The 15068-nt window shown below is 44.4% G+C and overlaps 1 protein-coding gene across 1 annotated transcript in view; it reads left to right on the forward strand.

The window, feature by feature from the left end:
- The window catches only part of GARNL3 (GTPase activating Rap/RanGAP domain like 3), a 166175-nt gene that overhangs the window by 113027 nt on the left and 38080 nt on the right, over positions 1-15068 (forward strand). Inside the window, exons 10-16 of the mRNA XM_061433539.1 lie at positions 256-331; positions 971-1069; positions 2130-2233; positions 8645-8753; positions 10883-10928; positions 11922-12028; positions 13045-13160. Of these exons, the coding sequence (XP_061289523.1) occupies positions 256-331; positions 971-1069; positions 2130-2233; positions 8645-8753; positions 10883-10928; positions 11922-12028; positions 13045-13160 (657 nt within the window). The remainder of the gene's footprint in view (positions 1-255; positions 332-970; positions 1070-2129; positions 2234-8644; positions 8754-10882; positions 10929-11921; positions 12029-13044; positions 13161-15068) is intronic.

Consider the following 15068-nt stretch of genomic DNA (forward strand, 5'->3'; position numbering starts at 1 on the left):
TGCAGGCTCCATTGGTAATGAAATTTCCAGTGAACTCACAGAAGAACACAGGGTTTCCTCATAAGCTATAAAAGTCTATAAAAATCAACAAATAATTGTTGTTAATATGGGTCAAAATTGAAATGGAGGGGAGGAAGTAATCCAGCAAGTCGCCACTGAGGTCCCTGTAGGGTCCCTAAATACCAGCACGTCGCATAACTGTGTCTGCTTTGATGAGAAAATTAAATCCAGCACCTTTTGTTGTCTCATTGTAAGGGCTCTGTGAATTTCAAGTTCGGGGTTCTTTTTGCCAAAGATGGCCAGCTCACAGATGATGACATGTTCAGCAACGGTGAGTGTCTCCCCCTTTTTCTAACAGAAACCCTGCCCCGCCTCATTGCAATTTAGACAATTGCAACTCATCTTACCCGCTCAGTCTTTAATGCAAAGAAACAGCCAGTAGTTTTTATGAAGCTGAAGGGTAAATTTTCAGGGTAAATTTGGTAGGACATATGTTTTCCCAGTTTCGTTCATTTGACAAATATTCACTGGTCACTGAATCTGTGCCAAGCACTGACATGGGGGATTCAGTGTAACTGGAAAATTACATGGGGATTTGTTATCTCAGGAGCAACGGGGAAACTTTTCTCTGTGATTTTTATGCTTAAGAGAATTAGAAAATGGCCCTCTTTTCCTGTTATTTAGCACTTTTCATATTAGAGGCCTGTTCCTTATTAACAGGAGTAGTAATTATGTTTTCCTTCTGCATTACTAGATCCTTGTGACCCCAGCCTGGCAGCACTCAGGTTGCTTAGACTGACTCTGTAGTTTTTCCTTTCCTCAGATTCTGGGAACTGTGGGCCTCCTGCACAGTCTCCAGAAGAGGGAATGTCCGTGGAGCCTAGTTAATCTTCAAAGGATTTCAGTACATAGCTAGAAACTAGGACCTTGTGGACACTGCACTTTGTTCACACTTGACCTCTTCTTACAGAAATCGGAAGTGAAGCTTTTCAAAAATTTTTAAATCTGCTGGGTGACACCATCACTCTCAAGGGCTGGACAGGCTACCGTGGTGGTCTGGACACCAAAAGTAAGCTTGCCTCCTCCTCCATTCTGCTGTGTTTTGTAGAAGTTTTGTTTGCCAGCCTCATCTGAATTTGAATGTATACCCAGGGTGGAGTGTGCTGTCTTATAACTATACAGCATTTATGGGTTTTTTCTTGTGCTTGCACTTCTGTCGTTTTATCTGCTCTTCACAGCCAGTCCTGGAGGTAAGCCAGGCAGGTGATGTGAGGCTCATTGGCCTAAATTTGATAAACTTCAAATCAGGTATCCTGAGCCTCTGGGGGCCTCGTCTCTCCACCAGCCCACCAGAATTCACAAATTCTGAATACAAGAAGGTCAGGCGGTTTGTGAGAGCTGCCCTGAGCTCTCCTTATCCACCTTAACTGGTGGATGCTGGGATAAAGTATTCAGCCCCAGTGGTCAGGCCCAGCTTCCCACTCCCATGACCCCGAAACAAGCTCTGTGTGCCCATGGTCACTCCTGGAGTCCATCAGCCTCATTTCCCTTTCCTGGGATAATCTGATAGACACCCCTAGGAGTTAGACACTACTTTTATCTCTATTTGCAAATTTTAAGAAACTGAGGCTCAGAGAAAGGTGAGGTAATGTGTCAGAAGGAACATAGCTAATGAGAACTCGAATCTGAGTCTGCCCAACTCCAAACTCCATGCTATTAGTCAGTATCCAATGCTGCCAGGGATATAACTCCTTTTGTTTTATGGACATGATAATTACTTGTATGTCATCTTGTGTTCATTTTGGCCTGGACACCAGCAGTAACTAGAAGGCAAGGAGTTGTAACATGCTGTCCTTTGGGGCTCAGACTTCTCATGATCTCCTCTGCTCTAAGCAAGGCATGAATGAGACAGCAAGAGAGCTTAGAGGGGGATGAAGAGGCCCCCACGTGGGCAGTAGCCTTGCCTCAGCTGGAGAGGGATCCGTACTGTTGCCTCCACTCAGGTGGATGATCATAGGATCTTTGGAATGTGCTAACTGTGCTGTATTCCTCTAGCCTGCAAATAAAGACTGTTTCCTTACGGCCTCAGAACTCCCTGTGCCCACTAAATGCGTATTGTATTTTTACAGATGATACCACAGGGATTCATTCTGTTTATACCATCTACCAAGGGCATGAGATCATGTTTCATGTTTCTACCATGTTGCCGTATTCCAAAGAAAACAAACAGCAGGTACGTGTGAACATGCAGAACATTCAGCAGTGACCGCAGTGTGGAGAGTGCATTGCTAACTTCATAGAACCAGAGACTGTGGATGTTCATACACGAGCCGAATTTCAGGACCAGTTTGGGGATGTTGTTTCCAGTCTGTTTGCTTGCAGTTTCACCAAGGCTTAGGAAGAACTACCCTTACTGGTGCTGGCCCCTTCAGGAGATAAAGGCTCAGACAGTCATGCACCTGTGTGTCTGTGTGACCATGTGTGTGTGCCTGTGTGTGAGTGTGGTTTTCTAGACCCCTGACAGACGGTTTTGCATATACGCATCCTGTGACTTCTCTCCACGTGCCTGTGTCTTGTCAGAATGGTTGCAAGCATTTTTTCAGGTTAATGCAGGAGGTTAACACTGACCATTTCCCCAGTGGCCTGTGCCCCGTTGCGGAAAAAACTACCCAAGAACACTCTGCCACTGCAGAGATTAGCCGTTTCCAGAGAAAACTTGCCCATTTGATGAAATCCAGATATAACAAAAATACATGCTGCTGGTTTTTTAAGGATTTGGGGGGTTCCATTTACCTTTGTATGAGATTCTTATCCCTTTATTACACATTGAAGGCATCTGTGTAAGTAAATATCACAAACATGAATCGACAGTTGTTCAGCAAAGATTTGCGAGAAATGTGAACCTAGAGCCAGTACGTGAGCGCTAAAAGGGATTTTTTCTAAACACTTATAATCCTTATTTCAATGAGATTCCAGTAGGAGAAAGACACAAAGCAGATGGTTGGGCTAAAAAGTGATGTTATGATCATGAGACATAGCGATGCTTTGGGGACATGCAGGTGGTGGGCTCAGGAAGAGCTAGTTCTGTTTGATGGTTTGGGGCCTGGAATAAGGAGCTGGTGGATTGTCTTACAGGCAGTGGAGACCCTCTGGAGAATTTAAGCTTGCTCTGATTTTAGAAGGCTAACTGGCAAGGGACAGGCGTAAGCAGGAAGTGCCTCGGCCCAGTAGGCTTGCTTAAGTGTCTAAGAGTTCCTTTCTGCAAGCTTCTTCCCTTGTGTGGCTGAGGTGACCTATATTATCACTACCAGGCTCCACTTCTTAGGAGCTGAAGCTCTTAGGACCCTGGGTTCACATGGAGAAGAGAGACCAAGCTGACCCTCCAACTCATCATGAATTATGTTGACCTCTTACATCTCAACAATGCTAGGGAAAAAATTCCACTGAAATATTTCATAACCCTCCTCCTCCCCCAACCCTGACCTTTTCAGCCCCGTACATTCACTAAAATAGCCTGTGTCCTGTGACAAATGACGGCATTAGCCGGAGACAGGAGGAATGAATGTGACAGTTCAACCTTTGCCCAGCTCCAGACTTTAACCTTATCTTTTTGAAGGGGCTGTTAGCATATTAAGAGAAAACAGGCTCACCAGAAGCACTGAAATGTTCCCAGATGAACTCTGGTGTTCTCAACATCTTGGCTGGATCTGTGGGTAGTGCTTGGGCCTTCCACTTGCCCAGCATCAGTAGATGTGAAGAAAATCACAACTATGAACCTTCTCTCTGTTACCAGAAACATAAAGCAGTGGGGAAGAGAGCCAAAGAAGTGCAGAATGACAGTGAACCTTCTCGGTGCAGAGAAGGACCAGTAACCGCAAGCCTCTCTCTGTACCTGCCATGGTCTCTTTGGGGCCTAAGGTAACGGTCAGAAAATCTTGGTGGCTCATAAGATCTTGGTGGCTCTTTGATCTCCTAACATCTAAAACACTTGTGGAACAGTCTGAGCCACATCCCAAATCTGATGTAAAGAAACAAACTTTCACAAAGATTTTGTAGATTTTGGTTTTACAATAACTCCTTCATCTCTTTCTTCTATCACCGAAGTAAACCACAGTGGGGGCAAGAAAGGGGGTATTGATATTTGTCTTTCTGGGGCTTATCTTCTCCCTAACATCTGTGATGTCCTCGCCCCTAACACCCAGTCTCCCAGTGCTCCAGAACCTGACTACAGCTTTCAGGACCAGATAAAAGCACAGGCTCTGTGTCAGCCCTGGGCCCAGCCCCAGCTCTGCCTCAAAGTGGCTCTGGGATCCTGGACTCTTTGTGTGTGATGACAGCCCCAGGGCTCAGTTCTCAGCTCCTTTCTCTTCTCTTTCTATACTCACACACCCATTCATATCCCATCCCATGCCCCAGACACCCAAACTTACATCTCCAGCCAGCCTAGGGGGAACTCCAGACCAAATATGCAGGCTTCTTGACGCCTCCCCTGGGCTCAGCGTCTCACACCCAGTCTGTCCAAAGCTGAATTCCCTACTCTCCTCCAGACCTCTTCCTCCCAAAGTCTTTCTTATCTCTGATGATGGCTCTTCTGCTCTTCCTGTGTGTGGGGCAAAATGACCTTAGAATCATTCTTGATTCCTGTCTCTCCTTCTCATCCCATATTCAGTTTGTCAGGAAATCCTGTGGGCTCGACCTTCAGGTGACACCTGAGCTTTTGTCACACTTCAGTTACCATGCTGAATAAGTTCCTCTCAGCCTCCCTGGTGCCCTGACAAAGTGTTTCTCAATCCACTGGCCAGAGCGATCCTTAGAAATGCACGTCAGCCTCTTCCCAAAGCCCTAGTGCCTTCCGCTTCACTCAGAGTCAAAGCCAGATCCTTAGAGTGGCTGAAGGCCCCTAGTGACCTCCGTACCTCTCTGGTCCCCCCACCCACTGCTCTCCTGGTTTCCTCCCTTCCAGTCATATCATCTTCCTTTCCTGTCCCAAGTCACCAGATCCTGCTCCACGTCATGGCTTTAAGCTGCCCTTCCTTCTGCCTAGAACTCTCTCCTACCTGGTATCTTCTGGCTGACTCACTGACCACCCTCAGATCTACCCAAATGCCAGCTGTTAAAATGACCCCATGACTGAATTAAAGCCACAACCCACCCAACCCCAGTGCCCCCAGCGCCCCCAGGCCCCTGCACGGCTCCTGTTCGTCCATGGCACATATTGTCACCTAACATGACACATATTATTTAGAACACTTGTTTACGTTTACTGTGTAATTTCTGTACCTACTGCTAGAGTGTGTGCCCCATGAAGGCAGGAATTTTGTCTGTTTTGTTCCTGATACAGAGCAGAAGCAAAATAATTACTTTACAAAATATATATAAAAGCTTTATTGAGACATATTTCATATTCCATTCACTTTACCCACTTAAGTATGTTCACATGGTTATTCAGCTATCATCACAGTCAATTTTAGAATATTTCATTACCCCGAAGAGAAATCTCTCGCGGCTTTGCCATCACTTCCCACTCCCCGCTGCGTAGCCTCTGGTAACTAGCAACCTGCTTTCTCTTTCGATTTGCCTACTGGGGACACTTTGTACAAATGGAATCACGTCATGTGTGGTCTTTTGTAACTAGCTTCTTGCACTTGGCATGCTTTCAAGGTTTGTCCATGTTGTAGCCTGTATCTGTATTTCATCCCTTTTTATTGCAGAATAATTTCCTATTTTATAGACACATTTTGTTTATCCAGTCATCAACTGATGGATGAGCACTTACTTATTTTCATTTTAATATAAAATTTACAGTTTTAACCACTTCTGAATTTATAGTTCAGTGCCATTAATTCCATTAAGTGCATTGTTGTGCAGTCATCGCCACGGTCCATCTCCAGAACTTTATCATCTTCTCAAACCGAAAGCCCGTACCCATTAATCAGTAAATCCACATTCCTCCCTCCCCAAGCCCCTGGCAACCACCGCACTCCTCTCTGTCTTTATGAATTTGATTATTCTAGGAATCTCATGTAAGTGGAATCATACATTTTTCCTTTTTGTCTGGCTTATTTCACTATCACAGTGTCCTCAGGGGTCGTCCATATTGTACCATGTGTCAGAATTTCCTTCGTTTTTAAAGCTGAGTAGTATTCCATATTTTTATACCACATTTTCTTTATCCATTCATCCATCGGTAGATGCTTGAGTCATTTCCACCTTTCGGCTATTATCAATACAGCTGCTAAGAGCATTGGTGTACAGATATTTGTTTGAGTCTCTGCTTTCAATTTGGGGAGAATATACCCAAAACTGGAATTGCTGGATCATATGGTAGTTCTGTGTTTAATTTTAAATATTTTTCCCAGCAGTGGCTCTGTTTTACATTCCCACCAGCAATGCATGAGTTCCAGTTTCTCCACATTTGTAACAACGTTTGTTATTTGAGTTGTTTTAAAATAGCTATTCTGATGGGTGTGAGGTGATATCTCATTGTGCTTTTTATTTGCATTTCTCTAACCATTAGTGATATTGAACATCTTTTGTGTTTATTATCCATCTGTATATTTTCTTTAAAGCATTGTGTATTCAAGTCCTGTGCTTATATTTTAATCACATTATTTGGGGTTTTTGTTGTTGAGTTTTAGGAGTTCTTTATATATGATTGAATATATGACTTGTAAATATTTCTCCCATTCTTTGGGCTGTCTTTTTACTTTGTTGATAGTATCTTTTAATGTAAACAGAAGTTTTAAATTTTAATGTAGTCAAATTTATGTATTTTTTCTTTCATTGGCTATGCCTTTAGTGTCATATCTAAGAAGTAATTGCCAAAAATCTTTTTGAGTTGAATTGAATTGAAGTGAAATTATCAGAGCATCTCTAAGCCTTAGTTTTTTTTACTTGCAAAATGAGAGTAATATCTAATATGGGTCAGGTAGAGATCCTGTTCTCAGGAGCTTACAATGTAAGATAGGGGACACATGAGAGACCCACGGAGAAAAGTGAATCATTCTCCTTGGCCAGTTGTGCAAAGTTCTTGGACAGGGCTTGGCAAACTATGGCCCATGGACCAGATCCAGCAGACTGCGTGGTTTGTTAAATAAAGTGTTGTTGGAAAACAGTCTTGCCCGTTGATTTATGAATTGTCTACAGCTGCTTTTTGCCACAATAGCAAAGCTGCATGGTTGTAAAGAGTATGATCTGCAAACCCCAAAATACTTACTGTCTGGACCTTCATTGTTGTCATTCAGTTGCTCAGTTCAGTTCAGTTTGGTCGCTCAGTTGTCTCCAACTCTTCGCGACCCCATGGACTGCAGCATGCCAGGCTTCCCTGTCCATCGCCAACTCCTGGAGTTTACTCAGACTCATGTCCATTGAGTCGGTGATGCCATCCAACCATGTCTTCCTCTGTCACCCCCTTATCCTCCTGTTCTCAGTCTTTCCCAGCATCAGGGTCTTTTCCAACAAGTCTGCTCTTCGCATCAGGTGGCCAAAGTATTGGAGCTTCAGCATCAGTCCTTCCAATGAATATTCAGGACTGATTTCCTTTAGGATTGACTGGTTTGATCTCCTTGAAGTACAAGGGACTGCCAAGAATCTGGACCTTCACAGAAAAGATTTACTGACATATACGCAATGGAATATTACTCAGCCATAATAAGGAATGCATTTGAGACAGTTCTAATGAGGTGGATGAACATAGAACCTATTATACAGAGTGAAATAAGCCAGAAAGAGAAAGATAAATACCATAGTCTAACGCATGTATACAGAATCTAGAAAAATGGTACTGAAGAATTTATTTACAGGGCAGCAATGGAGAAACAGACATAAAGAATAGACTTATGGACATGGGAGAGGGGAGGAGAGGGTGAGATGTATGGAAAGAGTAACATGGAAACTTACATTACCATATGTAAAATAGATAGCCATGGGAATTTGCTGTATATATCAGGAAAGTCAAACAGGGGCTCTGTATCAACCTAGAGGGGTGGGTTGGGGAGGGAGATGAGAAAGAGGTTCAAAAGGGAGGGGATATATGTATACCTATGGCTGCTTCATGTTGAGGTTTGACAGAAAACAGCAAAATTCTATAAAGCAATTATCCTTCAATTAAAAAATAATTTTTTTAAAAAAGATTTATTGGCCCTAGGTCTAGCAGATCATTTTGGAAAGTCAGCTGGGGTCAGATTAGATAGGGGCACTATTCTCATCAAGTATATGCTTCAGAACGAGTGAAGGCATTCATTTATATTTTTAAATATGCATATTTGAGCCCGTCCCCAGGGAATTCTGAGGCAATGCCTCTGTTCTAGGGGCCTTGAACTCCAGGCTAAGGAGATGAAGCAGGAGTGAAGGTGAACCTGATCAGAGCAGTAAAGTGTGAAAGAATAGAGGCAAGGAGACTGTTTGGAGGCTCCTGGGGGAGGGTAGTGAAGATTAAATGCAGGACTGAGTTGGAAGAGGAGTGGAGGAGACTGCCAGATGAGCTAGGAGATGGGCTGGAGAAGTTTGGGAGGCAAGGAGACAAAGATAATGAAGCTCAGGGCTCTGTGAGCATTGGAGTTTGTTTTGCTGCGTTAGTGCATTAACTCTGGGAACGTGCCGTGTGTGAGCGGCCTTCTCAGTGATGCTGTTCATTTACATCCAGGTGGAAAGGAAGCGCCACATTGGAAACGACATCGTCACCATAGTGTTCCAGGAAGGAGAGGAACCTTCTCCTGCCTTCAAGCCTTCCATGATCCGCTCCCACTTCACACGTATCCTGGGCCTGAGTGAACCCTCCCAAGTTAGCCTCGCTGGACCTTAAATGACCCTCAAGCCTGATGTCATGGTGGACTGGCACGTGCTGATTGTTTTGGTTGCTAGACCCTAAGAGCCACTCTCTCTGTCCACTGCAGCGATGAATGGACTTATTTATTCTCAGAGAATTCTTCACTTCACAACTGTTTTTCCTTTCCTCAAGTATCTATGAAATAAAGGGAACTTCCTACCTTCCACTGATAATAAGGGAATTAGAAGAATTATAGGTAGTGAATCCTCTGAGAAATTTGCTTTAGGTATAAAAAACTTGCAAGCTGAGATAAAAAGCCAAAATAATGTGCCTTTGTTGATTCTAAGTCCTGGGAATGGCTGCTGTATTACCATCTCTTAACATTTGAGAAGTGATAGAATTAATCCTATTTTTATTTGCTTTCCCTCCACTTCCTCTCGTGCATCTTTAGCTCACTTTGCCACCAAAGACCTGAAGTTCTCAGTAATGCCCAAGCTCAGTGCACTCAGACAGGCCTGGGGCATGAGCATGGCCAGCCCGACACATCCCCAACCATGGCCCCATTGTCCTGGGCCACTGGCCATGACAGTGAGACCCAGCTGTCATGCTGGCCATAATAAGTAAAGGCAAGTAGTAGTACCTACAGGTGTTTTTCAGAATAAATTCTGGTCTAGTTATTCATATTCCCTGGAGACCCCAGTAAAGATGCTGGGAGCTAGGACCACTGTGACTCATGACATCTACAAGTAGATTGCTCTGCATCCTCTAGCTTGTTCGCTTATGTCCTAACATTATAGAATGTAAGTTTTTCTTTAAATTATTTATCTGGGGGCTTCCCAGGTAGCTCAGTGATAAAGAATCTACCTGCCAATACAGGAGCTGCAGGAGACACGGGTTTGATCCCTGGGTCAGGAAGATCCCTTGGAGGAGGAACTGGCAACCCACTCCAGTATTCTTGCCAAGATAATCCCATGGATAGAGGTGCCTGGCGGGCTACAGTCCGTGAGATCGCATGACAGAAGCAACTGAGCACATTTATTTATTTGGCTGCACTGGGTCTTAGTTGTGGAACTCGAGATCTTTGATCCTTGTTGTGGCATGCAGGACCTAGTTCCCTGACCAAGGATTGAACCCAGACCGCTTGCATTGCAAGCAGAGTCTTAGCCACTGGACCACCAGGGAAGTCCCAGTATGTAAGTTTTAAAAGCTGAAAATTGCCATGAGGACAGGGAATAAAACAGGTTTGCACATACACATTAATAATAAGTGATATCTTATTCTGGTCACTGGCATGGAGGACTTTTGTGCAGCAGTTCTTCTTACAGAACAGAAAGAAAATTCCAAGAGGGAGAGGGAGGTGACTCAGAGTAACAGAGAGATCATCATTATTTTTAGAATTTCCTTTCATTATGAGTTTTAGATTTGGGACTGGGCTTGTTTGTTTCTCCAAAGGGACAAATCTAAGAGTGGGAGCACTCTGAGGGATTGAGGAGGGTGGTATTTCAACCCTAGCTAAGAGAAGCTAGGGCTGGGAGATGCTGGGGGAAAAGGAGGAATGGGAGAAGAAAAAAAATGCTGGTGGAGGTGGTACTATTTTAGACTCAACATGCCCAACACGAGCAAAGTAGATTCTGCCTAGAGACTGCCGCCAGCTACACTGGTTTGTTTGGGTTTGTTTTGTCTACTAAAAGCCAGAAGGAGAGAGAGGGAAAGTATACAGTGGATACATTTAAACTGCTTTTCCTTTCAAAATGTTTGAGACGACATATCTGGTTAATTTCACTGGGGATCTTGTATATATTTCCAGGCAAGGGAACTGATCTTTTTGCTCTGGTTTTGCTTTGTTGTAGTGGTTTCATAGCATTATTTACATTGCTTTTCTGACAGATTTGGAGGTGAAGCCCTTTCCCAAAAGGACGAGCACGCAGAGGTCAAACCTGTCTCCCCCGGCTGTCTCTTTTACAGAAGACAAGGTTCCATCTCAACCTAAGGGTAACAGGTGCCCTGACCCCAGGAGAGCAGGTCCAAGATGATCCTGTACCCGGGGTTTACCAAACACAAGCTTTTGACTGTGCCCATCGGGTCCTTAATTGATTTCCTTAACCATCACCACAGATATTTTTGCCTTAGTGAGGTATGATCAGCAAAAGGACAATTACAGGTTGGTAACAACTTTATCTTGATGGCTTGTTCTAATCCTCATGTTTACGTGTTAATTTGGCATTCATTTTATGAGACTCTTGATTTATTACCTGTTTTTTGATTGACTTGAAAGACTGTGTCTTCAGGAAAAGCTTGTCTCATATAGTGTTTTGTTTTGATTTGGGTTTTTTTATTTGGCTGCGCTGGGTCTTAGTTGCAGCACTCAGGATCTTTAGTTGCAGCATGTGGAATCTAGTGCCCTGACCAGGGATCAAACCTGGGCCCCTGCACTGGGAGTGTGGAGTCTTAGCCTCTGGATCACCAGGGAAGTCCCCTGTTTCGTATAGTGTTGCTCTGTGCAGTAGACCCGAGGGTCAGGGCTAGCTTGGAATGTGGTTGTGCTCCACAGAGGGCACAAATGCAATATGTTTGATCTTGCCCAGAGCACCCTCCTTCCTAGGCTACATCCTTGCCTGTTTATGCTTTTGTTCTCAAAAATTAATCTGTTAAAAGCTATCATGATATTGTGAAAAGAGGATAAACTGTGAGGCAAATAGACCTGGGTTGGAATCCCAGCTCTGTCGCTTACTAACTTTGAAGCTTTAGGGGAAAAGTGTTTATCTTCTTGGAGCCTCAGGCTTGTCTGTGGAAGGAAGGTAATGGCTCTACTTTGGCAGGCTGCTGAGAATCAGCGGATACTATGTCTTAAAATACCAAGTATGCTCCCTGTTGTGCAGTGGGTGCAAGTGGTGGTCTTTGCTGTCATTACTGCAGTGGGTGACCTTGCCCGCCGCTTGGTGGGTTGGACCATGAAGGATCCAGGAAGACCTGATCTTTGCCCTAAAGCAGATAGGACTGCTGCATGGTGGCCAAGGTTCTGGAAGAACAGAGGATGCCTTCCTCCTGTGGAAGTATTCCTAAGACATCACATAGGCAACTGGAGAAATTTAAGATCCAGATGTTGATGATCTTTTAAGAAAAACCAACTAACTCTACAATGTTCTCTACGCAGGCTGAAAATATTTTCAGAGGAAAGCGTACCACTCTTTGGCCCACCCTTGCCATCCCCACCAGTGTTTACAGACCACCAGGAATTCAGGGACTTTTTGCTAGTGAAATGTAAGTTTCTATTTTGAAATGTTTTTGTACCTTGTTCTACATCAAAATACATTTCTTCTAATTCTTGCAAGATACTGTAAAGAAGATATCATCGTTTAAGCATTGATTGCATTCCACGTTCTGTTAATTTTTCATGAGAAACATATTTAGCTTTCTGATGGTGTTTTGGAGGTCTCTCCTGGGTTCTCATCTATACCTAGCATCCTAGCCACCAAATAACTAATATTTATTCAGTTCAATAGGCCTAGCTCTGTGCTCTTTTATGTGTTCTATCACATTCTTACAACCCCATAAGGAAATATGGTTATATTCATTTTATATAATAGAAAATTGAGGCCCAAGGATCTAAATAATTTGCTTAAGAATGCACAGACAGCAGCACAGCTGGGATTCAAACCCATAACTGCCTCAGCCTCAAGCTCCTAACTACTGCACACTTTGCATTCTGCGCTCTAATGTGTAACTGGACATTCCACTTCATTGACTCTCAGTGTCTGTAGTCCACTAAACCACCAGCTTTTTCTTCCAGAAGAAACTTTCATTGGGCTAAGAATTCCAGTACTCTGCTTAGGCAATGGTGGTGTTATTTTTTCTAACACAATCCATCAAATATATATTTAATCCCATTGAATGGCATCCTATGGTTTGACCATGTGTTGGATGGATGGGTGAATGGGTGGGTATGTGGATTAATGGATGGATGGATTAGTGGATGGGTGAGTAGGTGGGTGGAATGGTGGATGAGGGCAGGTTTGGGTTCGAGTTAGGTCTTCAAGTAATTAGTTATACCCTCTGCTCAGGAATCTTGTAATCCAACAGGAAAGGCAAGATAGATATACCTATGGAGTATGACTTTGTACAGAGAAATTTAGCAAGTTTTTAAGGATTCTTCCATGAAAGGAGGGTAATAACAGTATTAGGAAATGGGTGGCATTTACTGTGAAAAGTTTCCTTGAGAAGGACATTCTTCAATAACCTAACATTTGTAATTCCCTTTGTAACTTGATTTATCTTAGTAATTAACGGTGAAAAAGCCACTTTGGAAACCCCAACATTCGCCCAGAAACGTCGACGAACTCTGGATATGTTGATTCGATCTTTATACCAGGATTTGATGCCAGATTTGCACAAGGTAACCCTGGGTCCATGGTCTTCTTTCTTTCCCATGGGGTCTGAATTGAGAACACAAGTCCTTGTGATGAGTCCTGGTTAGAAGAGTGTAACATCTCCTGATCCTGGCTGTCAACACTGGACTGTGGCCGCCATGGGCTGGGGCTCTCTCGTGGATACCATGGGAAGAGGGGACGTTTAATGTCCATATAAAGGAGTGCGATTTTCATAAAAATCTTGTAGAGGTCACCATGCAGGCTGGGGCACGAGTGTCAGTCAACAGTCCGTGGAGCAGTAGAGTGCTTTGGGGTGGCTGGCCTTGGAGTACCGCTCAGTGTTGCCTGTGCCATGGAGCTGATGGACAGGCAAAGTAGGGATTTGGGAGAGAGACTACGCTCTCTTAAGGTTTTCTGGAGATTTAGTGGCGAGTACCATATTTAGGCACTGAAATATGCCTGTGCATTTACTGAAAATCCACTTTGCGCCAGACACTTCCTAGGCTGAAGGTGTATCCACACTGAAAAGACCCAGCACCTCCCTTGAGGAGCCCAGCACCTCGAGGGCGCCACACTCTTTAGAGGCCTCCGGACTCAGTACAAGATCGCCGTGTGTCATGGTGGCTAATAAGTGTTAATGCGGAATGAAATCATCATTGTTTAGAAGCATTTCTCGTATTTAACAAAGAACACAGAACAAGTGGGAACACTCCCCTAGAATCATTGGGGCCACAAACTCCAGCCACAGGAGTTGCTACTGAATGTGAACATAAATGCAGTGTCTGGTCTCAAGTACCCCCCACCCCCACCCTGGGGAGACGAAGAACATCAGAACACACTGGTGCAGACAAACCGTGTGATCCTTTCCCTTCAGCACAGTGACCACCGCCCTCTTAGAGGTGCCCCTGATTTCCAGCCGGTCTCTACACCCAGCTACTTACAGGGCTTGGGCCAGACCAACCCCAGGGCCCTAAATAGCCAGCCATAATTGGCAATCTGCCCATTTCCTTATTTCCTTAAGGTCAAGGAAGGATGAAGAGAGAGTTATTGTTGTTCAGTTGCTAAGTCATCTCCCACTCTCTGCAACCCCATAGACTGCAGCACGCCAGGCTCTCCTGTCCTTCATTATCTCCCGGAGTTTGCTCAAACTCATGTCCATTGAGTCGGTGATGCCATCCAACCATCTCATCCTCTGTCGCCCCCTTCTCCTCCTGCCCTCAGCCTTTCCCAGCATCAGGGTCTTTTTCAAAGAGTTGGTTTTTTGAATCAGGTGGCCAAAGTATTGGCGCTTCAGCATCAGTCCTTCCAGTGAAGAAAGGGTACCAAGAGAAGTATGTGATGTCTTTGCAGGTCTTAGCTGAAGCATCACTGCCTTAACAGGCTTTCCCCAGCCCAGCTGAAGCTGAGTGCCCCTGTTTAATGCCTCCAGATGCTTTATGTACCTCCCCTTCATAGAAGTTATCCATGTGCCAGTCATGTAGTCAGTTACTTAATCTAGCTTTCCCGTAGACTCTGCTCCATGAGGACAGAGATTGTGTCCACCACATTGCCCAGATCCAGCAGAGCATAGGTGTTCAGCCACTACGTGCTAACTGCAAGCATGCACCCAGTTCTCTGACTGCTGTCTGGAAGAAAACTGACATTTACTGAGTGTGTGCTCAAGCACCTCCCATACATTTCCTTCCTTAGTCCTTATAACACACCTCAGAGACAGGTATTAGCCACACAAAGACACTGAGACTCAGAAATTAAGTTCCTTGCCCAAAATTACCCAGAAGACCACAGAGTTGACAAGTCCAGGGGCCCTGTTCACATGGAATTGAGTGTGTCATGTTCTGGGGGTACCCTCTCTGAGAACGGCATCCTTGGAGCTGTGCAGCGTAGCGGCCAGTCACTCTGGGAGGCGGTTAGTAAGTGGAGCTGCTGGTTTGCTT

Source organism: Bos javanicus, chromosome 11 (genome assembly GCF_032452875.1).
Source record: "Bos javanicus breed banteng chromosome 11, ARS-OSU_banteng_1.0, whole genome shotgun sequence".
Classification (NCBI taxonomy): Eukaryota; Metazoa; Chordata; class Mammalia; order Artiodactyla; family Bovidae; genus Bos; species Bos javanicus.